The sequence below is a fragment of the Sinocyclocheilus grahami genome, unplaced genomic scaffold (assembly GCF_001515645.1).
Source record: "Sinocyclocheilus grahami isolate Dianchi unplaced genomic scaffold, SAMN03320097.WGS_v1.1 scaffold279.1, whole genome shotgun sequence".
Taxonomy (NCBI): domain Eukaryota; kingdom Metazoa; phylum Chordata; class Actinopteri; order Cypriniformes; family Cyprinidae; genus Sinocyclocheilus; species Sinocyclocheilus grahami.
Window position 1 is genome coordinate 940,370 of NW_015505458.1, and position 13,208 is coordinate 953,577.

Sequence of the window (13,208 nt, forward strand, 5' to 3'; positions counted from 1 at the left end):
CTTATTAATTGATACATTAGGTATAATTTGCACCTTTTTACAAAGGTGTGTTTGAACTAAGAATCTGATGTTTCCTTCAGGCGGTAGATCTGCTGAATATCAAATGGTACCATAGTTTCATATTCTTATTTCTCTTATCTTCACTGCGTTAAGCTTTAACCCTTTCCTATACAAACTGTATGTGTGTGTGTGTGTGTGTGTGTATGTGTATGTTAGACTAGTTTAAGTGTTTATGTAGTTAATAAAGTCTTACTTGTATCACACTTGATGTTGTTCATTGTTTGCTCATAACTGGAGTCACTTAATCATGCAGATTTATGCTACAAGCTCTTTGTAGAATTGTACAGTAAGAAAGTTATTTCCCTTAACCAGGAAATTAACATTCTTAGAATTGACAGACAGTTGACCCTGAGAGGTCAGCTAAATATCTACAGCGGATCTAAATATTTATAATTAATTATAACTAGTTATGATTAATTATTCACATTTCCCCATGAGCTGATTCGCTACACTAGTGATCTTGAAGACAATGATTAGCTTGTTCTGGTGTGTTTAATTAGGGTTGGTGCTAAACTCTGCAGGACAGTGGCCCTCCGAGACCGAAGTTGCCCAGCTCTGATGTAAGTAGACGAGTGGTCAGGTGAAAAGACATCAAGTGAGGGTATTAGGACAGGCCCAAAGTATTTGGACATGGTTTTATTGGCAAACGAAGTGCGCTTACACAAAAGGTAGACGTTGCACTTTTCTCTTCCATTTATATACTTATGCTTTTGATAAGAATACACATGAAGATCTGTATGCGTTTCAGTGTTGGTGGAAAGGGGATTAACAAGTGTATTTTAACATTTTAAAAGTATTATTGTGTTGTTAATTGTTACATTTATTAAAAACAAAAGCTTAAATGTGTGAAATCATATTTTTGCCCATATTTACTTTACTATATTATGTAATTTAGCATAATCATAGACTGACACAGACACTAAACTTTAGTGGATTTTGTTCATAGTTAATGTAATGAGCTAAAATTTTTAAATACCTCTTTTTTTCAAATGTATCCACTTGAGAGAGCGTCTTCAAAAAGATCTGTTTTCAGCAGTGTGAAGAGAAGGCCAAAATGTGGAGAAAAAGATGCATTTTCAAGTGTATTTGTTAAAAGTGTAGACATAACCTGAAAATCATCTTGAAACAATGCTAGATACCAAGCTAAAAATGTCAAATTACTTTGAAGTTAGGCGTGAGAATATTTCTAGCATCATTTGTTTGCGCTTTTTGATACATTGTAATCTAATGCAATGTAATCCATGCAGTAAGTGTGACTTGAGTGTACACAAATACTTTTTGGAGCCACTATAAGGTCATAGGATGTGGCCATTAAAGCAGAACAACATCAGGCAGTATGTTTATATGAATGATTTTATATTCAGAACAGAGTACTTTGAAATGGCTTGTTCTAGTATCGTGATTATGAATGTTCCTCCAAAGGTTTCAGAGAAGTGAAATTTACCTTGTAACTAAAGCTGCTGCTTCTGTCTGTAACCGAACAGTGCCTCCGTATCTCATCACTGCTCTCGGATCAGTCCTGCACAGCGGAGGCAGTGATTACAGCTCTCCGCGGTAATGACTCTTATCACAGACTCCATGCGTGAGCATGGAAATCAGGCCCAAATTGAAGAGCTCACCCCACTGCCTGCTCTCTACCACAACACAAGACCTTAAATTGCTTTGCCACTACGGCTGCAAAGCCTCCAGATTGAAATATTCAGTATCAGTGACAGTGAGTGTGTCAGTATGCGAGCAGAAAAGATTAAAATGTAGGAATGAAAGCTTGTGGCATGTGCCAGATTGTTGTGCTGAACGTGTGATTTGTTAAGCTGGCTATAAGCATAGCAGGCTTAGCTTCACATTGATCGAGGAATAGATCTCAGGTTAATCTTGCGCTGTGTTCAGTGAGGCATTATTTTTTGTGTAGGCTTTATTCCTTTTCCGTGAATACTCAGAGATGTCCTGTTTAGTCTGCAAGTAAAATGATGTTTTCTGAGAAATGCAAACCCTTGCAGCATGCAGTATGCAGAGGTGTGAAAAGTGCTGAGAAATGATCTTCAGGAATGGCTATAAATAAAATGCATTGCTTTTTTGTGTTGACTGATGAGACGTCTCTTCAAAAGGACAAATGACCATTGTTGTGTCCAAATGCAGTTTACTCTGGAAATGGATGCTATTGATTATAAAAGCTCTGCTTGGATGCTAATTTGATTGATTAGTACGATAAAGGAAGATTTGTCATGATGATTTGCGAAAATGCTCTGTACTTCTGAGGTCTACATGAAATTAAAAGAAACTTCTGCCTTGGAAATGTAATTAAGTAAAAGTATTAATTTCCGCTGGATCTCATAAATTTCAAATTACCCATTTTTTTCTAATGTAGAGTGTTTAAACTGCTGTAAGAATGGAACGCCAATACATTTTTTACAACAATATTAAAACTATATTTTGGGGAAGTGGAGGTCCTCAGAAAATTTGAGAAAAACATTTTAGTGTTTGCAAATAATTTTTGGCTTATTAACATGTTACTGTTAACTTGACATTAGCTTACAAAATAAATTTAATAAAATGTAAAATATTTAACACATTTACAGATTTTGACTTTATTTAGCTTTTAAGAAAAATTAAAAATGAAAGAGAAATTCATCTCTCTTAACGTGTTAAAAAATTGCATGGTTTTCCTGTCAAATTTATTTAAATTCATTTAACTTTTTTTTGTTTTGTTTTGTAATATTGCAGTGTTTTTTATACATTTGTCCGAGCACATCATTATAGTAAAAATTCTGATAACTTCTAGATATTTTAATAATTTTCCAGATATTATAATAATTTAATATTTAAATAATGGTTTTGGCTTTAGTACAATATAAACAAATATAAAAGTCAATTTCTTACTATTTCTCTCAAACAGTACAAATGAACCTTTATCCAAGAAAATATAAACCTTCCTATATTTTAAGGTATCCCTTGTAAAGAGAACATCATAGTTGGGGGTCTTTTGAATCAAAAAGTTTGAAAACCCCGCTTCACACCCCAAAGTGTATGTTCTGACAGGTTCAGACTCTGTATATCGACATATAGAAGCAGACATGAACTGAGGGAAACTGCAGTGAGCACTTTGAACCAGATAAGAATTTCATGAGCGTTGTAACTCTGAGGTTGCTCTTACATCAAAGTCTCAGCAAGTCTTGTCAATCAAGCTCTACAGTGAGTCCTATATGTACCAGATTGCCCAATAGCTAAATATAATGTTAATTCCCACTTAGCTTCATCACCTAGTCTGCAGTTAAACACCCTCTAATTACCATCTTAATTACACAAGTAATTAGAGGATCCAGAACGACTTGTTATATCATTTGTCACCTTGTCTCTTAATGTGATGTAAAACAACAAATTAATTAGATCTGCCTGAAAGTGTGTTTTAGCATCGCTCTTATATGTCACAGTGGCACTTTGTCAGGATAAATGAATATGAGACTGAAGCGTTCTAATTACGCAAACAGGATCAAAAGGTTTCTCGGTGACCCTGAAATTACATTTAAATGCCGCAGATAAAGAAAAGCACTCCAGTAGCGATAGCATGTTCCAAAATCCAGCTCACCTGACCTTGCACACTCTAAAATCTTGTAATTCACTAAGTCCTATTGAAATCCGGCAGCATTATTCATTACATAAAGGTGTTATGCTGGTAGCATTATTCAGAGGTGTAGTGGACTTTACAGACTGAATGTAATGAGAAGTAAAACCCATCAGGCTCTGGCTGATGGCTCCTGAGCACCTGCAGCAGCTGCATCTACCTGATGACTCTCTGACACCTTCATAACATCCCCAAAACAGCCCACATTAGTCCCATCTGCTCCACTGATAACCACACCACCTTCAACAGCTCCCCCACCCTCCATATTACCAGCTGCTGCTCAATATGAGAGAAATTCATGGAAAGATTTCAAATAGATGTGCAAAAAAATGGGCTTAAAGGAACAATTCACCTAAGAATGAAACTTCTGTCATCATTTATTAATTTCAGTGTGATGAAAGATAAAACAGCAGAATGAGAAAGCAACACCATTATTATCCTTCATGGCAACATTAATAGTCAAATTAAAAATCCAGAAAATAATGTAATTCTAGTTTGAAATGTTTAAACTGGTTTTGTATTATGATCTGGCATTAATATTTTTTATAATGAATATAATGAATTACTATTGCATGGATCTAATGCAATAAAGTAGAACCGAAATTGGTCAAATCTGTCCATCTATCTATCTATCTGTCTGTCTGTCTATCTATCTATCTATCTGTCTGTCTATCTATCTATCTATCTATCTATCTATCTATCTATCTATCTATCTATCTATCTATCTGTCTGTCTGTCTGTCTGTCTGTCTGTCTGTCTGTCTGTCTGTCTGTCTGTCTGTCTGTCTATCTATCTATCTATCTATCTATCTGACTATCTGTCTGTCTATCTATCTATCTATCTATCTATCTATCTATCTATCTATCTGACTATCTGACTGTCTGTCTGTCTGTCTGTCTGTCTGTCTGTCTTTCTGTCTGTCTATCTGTCTATATGTCTGTCTGTCTTTCTGTCTGTCTATCTGTCTGTCTGTCTGTCTGTCTGTCTGTCTGTCTATCTATCTATCTATCTATCTATCTATCTATCTATCTGTCTATATGTCTGTCTGTCTATCTATATGTCTGTCTCTGTCTGTCTGTCTATATGTCTGTCTGTCTGTCTGTCTGTCTGTCTGTCTGTCTGTCTATATGTCTGTCTGTCTGTCTGTTTGTCTGTCTGTCTCTGTGTATCCATCCATCATCTATTGTTGAGTATAAACTTGAATAAAGGCATTTATCCATCCATCCATTCACCCATCTATCTATCACTGAGTTTACTTGAATAAAAACATTTATCTATCCATCCATCCATCACTTAGTATATACTTGACTAAAGATATTTATATATCCATCCATCCATCACGGAGTATATACTTGACTAAAGATATCTATCTATCCATCCATCCATCACTGAGTATATACTTGACTAAAGATATCTATCTATCCATCCATCCATCACGGAGTATATACTTGACTAAAGATATCTATCTATCCATCCATCCATCACTGAGTATATACTTGACTAAAGATATCTATCTATCCATCCATCCATCACGGAGTATATACTTGACTAAAGATATCTATCTATCCATCCATCCATGATCTATTGCTGAGTATATACTGAATAATAACATTGGATGCATGGTGGTAAAAAAAAAAAAAAAAAATTTTGTGTCATGTTTTTTTCTAAAAAAAAGTGATTAAAGATGAGATTGAAATTGCACACTATAATGTTCTTTTTAGCAATAGTATACGGCAGGATGTTTTGAATACACAGTAAAAAAACAAAAAAATGGGGACATTTCCAAGAACCGCTCCAGCCAGGGACAGACCACTGAAAATGGGGACCATCTCTGGAAAGCAGGGACGACTGGTCACCCTATTAAATAGTCATTAGCATTAGCATGCATCACTGTTCACATTAAGTCAAGACAAAGCCATTTCTTGCTTGCGCATTCAAGCTTCACTGCAGTGAATGTAAAAAATGGACTGCTTTATTTAATACAGTTGCCGGATGGCCTATTTTTTCCAATTCATTCATTATTGATCACACTTCTTCACAATGCTATATTTTTCCAATCGGCCTGCACAAGAAAATACATCATGCTTGGAGGTGAGGAGGAGCAGCGGAGGAGTACCACCTGTCTCTTAGAAAAAGCACACTGGGCCGGTGACATGGCGTCCAGCCAACTGACTGATGAAGAGGCGCTCTAAGTCCTGCGCAATGAGGATCTAACAGGCAGTCGATCATTACTTTCCTGGACTCAATCGAGATTAATCTCACAAGGAGCCATCAATCACACCGCCGTCCATGTATCCCTGAGCCTCAGGGCTTTATGGTAGCGTCTGACAGAGAGTGATGGCCCAGCGTTTCTGCAAGATCTCAGCACACCTCTGGAGGTACAGGACCTCTGACAGGCACAAGGAACTGGTCACCGGCTCAAGTGTGTGGTCATAGATCTCCAGCTGATTGATGCTGGAATTGGATTACTGTTGATATCAGCCAAGGGTGAGTTATTGCATTCTCTGGCCCTCTCTCAGTGTGAGACCCTAGGTGACCATTCGGTTTAGGCAGCCTCGATTGTACTAGTATGTGACTTTTTCCTCTGCAACATATTCTGTTCATATCGATCAGTTAGATCCAGCTGAGAAGAAACGTTGCTTCCTGTGTTGTTATTCAGACCCAAGACATTGACTTTCACTCAAAACAAAAAGGGATTGTAACAGTCGTGTTCTAAATTCTAGTCCTGTGGGGATTCTGTGCATTCTGTTATTCTGGGATCTGTGTTTGAAGTAATTCTGAGGTCTTCTGACTTCTAACTGCAGGATGTCCATCACAAGGAGGTGTAGCGACAGAGCCTACAATATAGTCCACCCAAAAATCTAAATTCTGTCATTATGTCATAAATTTGTATGACTTCCTTTTTTCTGTGGAATATAATATAATGGAATATAATCCGTTGTTTAGACAAAAATACATTGGAAGTCAGGGGAAACAAAACATATTTTTTACATATTGTTTATTGCAACATATCTCAAAATACCTCCATTTATGTTCCACAGAAGAAAGAAGGTCATACAAATTTGGAATGACATGTTGAGACAATTTTCAAATTGCTCATATATTCAGTTATTGCTAACTAAAACATTTTCAATCACTTAAATCAAAATAAAATAAAAACATATAAGCTGAAAAACCTAAACTTAAATTTTTTTTTAATTATTCAAAGAAATACTAACTAAAAATACTATCTGAAAAAAAACAAATAATAACTGAAATAAGTTAAAGTTGAAGCACTAAAATTACTAAAACTAAAATAAAAATGAAAGCTAAATGGATTTAGCTTTAAAACACTAGAAAAAATGACAAAACACATAAATGTATTAAAAGTTAAACTAAAATTAAAAATAAAATGGTAATATAAAATATAAAAGCTAATTTAAAATATTAATAAATACTATAATAGTATATAAATAAAAAATAAAATTGGTTGAAACTGGTTAAGGCGTATATTTAAATAAAAATAATATAAAAAAATGTGATTAAATGAATATTATTACAATTTCTGTAATTTCTTTAAACAATATTCCTCTAACCTAAACAAAACCAGGTAAGATATTATTGAAGCTTTAGCCATCTGTCATATAAACTAAGTATGCACTTTTTGGAAATGTTATTTATACAATATTGTTTGGAGGATTTTTTTTTTGACCCCAGCTAAAACATATTGTAGAAGAAGAAAAAATCCAGTACAACAAAATATATTTATGTTTTATATCTGGAGACTCTGAGACACCAAACGTAATGTAACATTTCGCATTGAGAACATTTTGAAACATGAAATTAAGTTAAAATTTATAGATTCATTTCTCATAAGACAAAGAAAAGTCTTTGAGTATTAACTGGATTCTTCAATGTTATGTAGGTTGTTTTAGTTATTAAAATGGCCTTGGGGATTCTTAGACACTGAACAAAACTTGAGGATTAAGGGGGGAAAAAAACAAGTATATAAAGGCATGCAGTAAAACTTCATATATGTATAGATTGTGACATGTTTCCGATTTTGTCTTGTGTTTGGACTTTTATGTTGTAGTTCTTGTCTTTGATTTTACTGTTTCCTGTGCCAGTGTGTAGTTCTTAGTAGTTTTATTGATCAATGGTTCATTTGATTGTTTCCCTATGTGTGTCTTATTTCCTTGTTAACCCTTGTGTATTTAAACCCTGGTTTCCCTGTGTTTCCCTGGATTCTGTTCCTGCTTTGTTTTCATTGATTAAACTGCCACATTTAGATCCTGTTTCCTCTTGCTTGCCTGGATCTCCTTGTTAAAGAGGTATTGTCAGTTCATTTGGCTGTTACACATTTCTTCAGCTTAGACATTGACATGATGGCACTGTAAAGGCTCCAGACTGATTTTAAAACAGAATGACTGACAGTTGAGATTTATTGCACAGCAGTGCACAAATAAAATCACCCTTCGGGAAAAGCAGTATGGCAGAAGTAAGTTACAGTATTAGATTTTTTTAGACTGGAAAATAGTGCAAGTCTTAAGTTTCAAACTGTATTTCTTTTTTTGTTTGTTTTCTATCTAGTTAGTCCAGAACCAGACATAACAATAATTGTAAATGAAAGAAAGCCGAAAGCAGAGTGCTATATCCTTCTGTAATAATATCAGTTATCATTATTATAATGTTAATGCAGACATCACTATTTAACTGAATTAACCAAAAAACAATTCTTGAAAGCAGTGGGAGGAAGTACATGCAGATAGCATAAGCCTTTGAGACGAGATCTCTTGGGGAAGAGCGATGGTAATTTGAATGTCTGTCGATTAATGAATGAAATCGAGCACCTGAGCTCTTTGATCTAGTAGCGCATGTTCTGCGTAAACACCTCTCCAAAAATACCTCTTCGTCCTTCTGGGAATGATTTTTCCTGTGTCCTCTCTAGTTTTGTCTAACCCTTTGATATTTAATCGAATCAGTCTTTCATGTGGATAAAGAAAGATTAACTACAGATTTATTCAGGGCACAATGTTTACCTAATTAGTTCAGGCGCTCATAATAAACGGGATGAACAACCTTGAATCGTATGCTTCTAGACTTCCGCTTTGAAAGCTGTCAGAGGATTCTGGAGAAAGCAGCTTGAAAGGCTTGAAGCTTATTACTATGCCCCATTTTCCAGGCCATTTCGACATGAGTGTTTACAGTTGTTCACTGATGATTAGTGCCTGTTTCATTTGAGTAAGAGCTTTGGTTGAGTAAGACCATCCTGAATGCGCCCTGAAATTAAATTTGTATTAAACTAATTTCTTTCTTCTTTTTTTTGTGCTTGCCCATGCAGGTGTCCTTGCTATGCAGTTGCAAAGGTGTTCTGAGTATTGTATTAATTGAAAAATTACAGCGTTGCTTAAACTGAATATTTGAAGTTTAACCCGTGTGCTTCCTTATGGAATTTGTGTCTTTTTCCTGTGTTAATGCCAACAGCATAATTTTTGCCACAAGTGTGTATTTTTATTAGAATTGTAATATTTCACCCTTATTTCCTTTAATAAATCTATTTTACACTAGGTAGACAAAATAGTTACACTCAGGACCTCAGGACTCAAGATCCAAAATATTGTGTGTGTGTGTGTTTCTGTGCGGTCGCCGTGATTTTGCCAAGTTACGCTTGTTAACATGTATTGTTGATCCTGGAACAACATTACTGTCTAAAAACATAGACCTAACCCTAACCCTACCCATAATTTATCTCAAAGATCAGATGGAATTGAATAACAAGGGTGCAGAAGCACATAACCCTTGTAAGCCTAAAACAGACATTTCCTGTAAATTTATCCCTCAATTCTAATTGGTTGATTGGGATTTTGATCCAGGAACATGTATTTGGGGAAATCATGTTCACTGTTTGGGTCCATGCGCCTGTAATGTTTGAGAGAGAAATTATACCGAACTGCGAATCACAAATCCCATCTCTGTGCCAGCAGAATATAGCTGGCATCTAATGGGAAAAGTTTGGAACTGCGCCCAAACAAAATCTTACTAAAAGCTCATTTTTAAGATATCAACCTCAAATTTGGAGCACAACTTGTTTAGATTTTGTCAGGCTTGTGTTTTGTTCACCATGTACTCCCTGTGTCCCAGTGTTTATACCCATATTTGGTTAGTTTCCTGTTCCTGTCCTGATTGTTGATTTAATCCCAGGTGTTCCCAGTTTGTTTTCATTGATCCCAGGTGTGTCTCGTCATCCCCCTCGTCTTGTCATGTGTTTAAATAGTGTTTCCTGTTTTTAGTTCAGCGTCCGGTATTGTTCATGTCTACATGTATAGCATGAGTGTTCCGTGTTCCTGGCAGAAGTAAGTTACAGTATTAGATTTTTTTAGACTGGAAAATAGTGCAAGTCTTAAGTTTCAAACTGTATTTCTTTTTTTGTTTGTTTTCTATCTAGTTAGTCCAGAACCAGACATAACAATAATTGTAAATGAAAGAAAGCCGAAAGCAGAGTGCTATATCCTTCTGTAATAATATCAGTTATCATTATTATAATGTTAATGCAGACATCACTATTTAACTGAATTAACCAAAAAACAATTCTTGAAAGCAGTGGGAGGAAGTACATGCAGATAGCATAAGCCTTTGAGACGAGATCTCTTGGGGAAGAGCGATGGTAATTTGAATGTCTGTCGATTAATGAATGAAATCGAGCACCTGAGCTCTTTGATCTAGTAGCGCATGTTCTGCGTAAACACCTCTCCAAAAATACCTCTTCGTCCTTCTGGGAATGATTTTTCCTGTGTCCTCTCTAGTTTTGTCTAACCCTTTGATATTTAATCGAATCAGTCTTTCATGTGGATAAAGAAAGATTAACTACAGATTTATTCAGGGCACAATGTTTACCTAATTAGTTCAGGCGCTCATAATAAACGGGATGAACAACCTTGAATCGTATGCTTCTAGACTTCCGCTTTGAAAGCTGTCAGAGGATTCTGGAGAAAGCAGCTTGAAAGGCTTGAAGCTTATTACTATGCCCCATTTTCCAGGCCATTTCGACATGAGTGTTTACAGTTGTTCACTGATGATTAGTGCCTGTTTCATTTGAGTAAGAGCTTTGGTTGAGTAAGACCATCCTGAATGCGCCCTGAAATTAAATTTGTATTAAACTAATTTCTTTCTTCTTTTTTTTGTGCTTGCCCATGCAGGTGTCCTTGCTATGCAGTTGCAAAGGTGTTCTGAGTATTGTATTAATTGAAAAATTACAGCGTTGCTTAAACTGAATATTTGAAGTTTAACCCGTGTGCTTCCTTATGGAATTTGTGTCTTTTTCCTGTGTTAATGCCAACAGCATAATTTTTGCCACAAGTGTGTATTTTTATTAGAATTGTAATATTTCACCCTTATTTCCTTTAATAAATCTATTTTACACTAGGTAGACAAAATAGTTACACTCAGGACCTCAGGACTCAAGATCCAAAATATTGTGTGTGTGTGTGTTTCTGTGCGGTCGCCGTGATTTTGCCAAGTTACGCTTGTTAACATGTATTGTTGATCCTGGAACAACATTACTGTCTAAAAACATAGACCTAACCCTAACCCTACCCATAATTTATCTCAAAGATCAGATGGAATTGAATAACAAGGGTGCAGAAGCACATAACCCTTGTAAGCCTAAAACAGACATTTCCTGTAAATTTATCCCTCAATTCTGATTGGTTGATTGGGATTTTGATCCAGGAACATGTATTTGGGGAAATCATGTTCACTGTTTGGGTCCATGCGCCTGTAATTATACCGAACTGCGAATCACAAATCCCATCGCTGTGCCAGCAGAATATAGCTGGCATCTAATGGGAAAAGTTTGGAACTGCGCCCAAACAAAATCTTACTAAAAGCTCATTTTTAAGATATCAACCTCAAATTTGGAGCACAACTTGTTTAGATTTTGTCAGGCTTGTGTTTTGTTCACCATGTACTCCCTGTGTCCCAGTGTTTATACCCATATTTGGTTAGTTTCCTGTTCCTGTCCTGATTGTTGATTTAATCCCAGGTGTTCCCAGTTTGTTTTCATTGATCCCAGGTGTGTCTCGTCATCCCCCTCGTCTTATCATGTGTTTAAATAGTGTTTCCTGTTTTTAGTTCAGCGTCCGGTATTGTTCATGTCTACATGTATAGCATGAGTGTTCCGTGTTCCTTTGTCTAAATTAAACCCATTTGGATTGATGCACTCCTCGTCTCTCTCTCTGCCGCTCGCCCTCGTCAGATCCCTCAAGGGGAAAACCCTTGTGACGCTGTTCTGGCTTGGGATGACTTTCCATCAGCCCACGGAGCTCCCAGACACCGCCGACCTCAACTGGAAGGAGACAGTCATCCGGTGTATAGAGAGTCTCCGATCCCGATCCGGAACCCCTCCGCCGGCCGTTCCTCAGTCAAGACCGCCAGCCACGGCTCTCTCCAGCCCACCGGCCGCTCCCGTGGCAACCCCGGTGGCGGTTTAGCTCAGGACGGGCTCCTGATTTCCCGTTAAGCCCACGGAGGGCTCCGGTTCCCAAGTATAGCCCACGGAGGGCTCCTGTTCCCCGAGTATAACCCAGAGAGGTTTCCAGATCCCAAGTTTAGGCCAGTGAGGGCTCCTGTCCCCGTGTTTAGCCCAAGGAGGGCTCCATTCCCTGAATCTCCTCCAGAGCGCCCTCAAGTGCCCGCTCCTCCAGAGCGCCCCGGAGGATTCCTAGTCTTTCCCAAGAAAATTTTTTTTGGGGGGCCATATACCCGTGGCCGAGCCGACAAAAGCCATGGAGGATCCGCCATGGCCTCCTGAGCTGCCAGCTCCGCCATGGTAACCTGAACTGCCTGCTCCGCCCGGATCTGGGACTGCCTTTTATTTTTTTTAGGGAAATTTATTTCCCTATATAAAATTTAATAACTCTCTGAAACAACTTTCTTTTCTGCTGACATCATAAAGCTGCCTCCAACCACCTGGCACCATTCTGACATGTAACGGCCACATTTCCTAATTCAATCAATTCCCAAGGCAATTAGAAGTGCTTGCTAATTAAGAGCACAAAATATTGATTGTGTGCTCGAAAACTAGACAGCCTTCTAAATGTGTAAATGCGCTCCTGTAGAGTGCTCTGTAAACACAATTTACTACGGCAGCAATCAGCAGTGTTGAATTCTGGCAGGTGTGTTTGTCCCCTGTGTCAACCCTTTGTGCTTGTCTAGCCACATTATCCCTGAGTACTATAGAAGAGTTGTGTAACATTGAGTCATTGATCAAGCATAGGTACTTGTGGGTGTGCTAATGCCCGCACACAGCTGGAGGCTGCTGCTGTCCTTCGTGTGAGACTCCAGTGCACGTGTCCTCTCCTCAAAGGACACCGATGAGCAGGATATCGTCGTCTTCCTCGGGCTTCAGTGGCTCTGCACCAGTCTGTTGTGTCGGTATGCTGCACCATCGTTCTCTCTGGAGTCAACCGTGACCATTGTCTCAGAGGAGCTTTACATCATTCTGGGTAAGAATTTACAAAAGACTCAAGAGGGGGAACTTTTGTGGTATTTT

The 13,208-nt window shown here is 37.4% G+C and overlaps 1 protein-coding gene across 1 annotated transcript in view; it reads left to right on the forward strand.

Moving 5' to 3' along the window:
- The window catches only part of LOC107600169 (probable E3 ubiquitin-protein ligase MID2), a 49,860-nt gene extending 37,684 nt beyond the window's left edge, over window positions 1-12,176 (forward strand). The window contains exon 10 of the mRNA XM_016291994.1: window positions 11,913-12,176. Coding sequence (XP_016147480.1) covers window positions 11,913-12,176 — 264 coding nt within the window. The remainder of the gene's footprint in view (window positions 1-11,912) is intronic.
- Window positions 12,177-13,208: the final 1,032 nt, after the last annotated feature.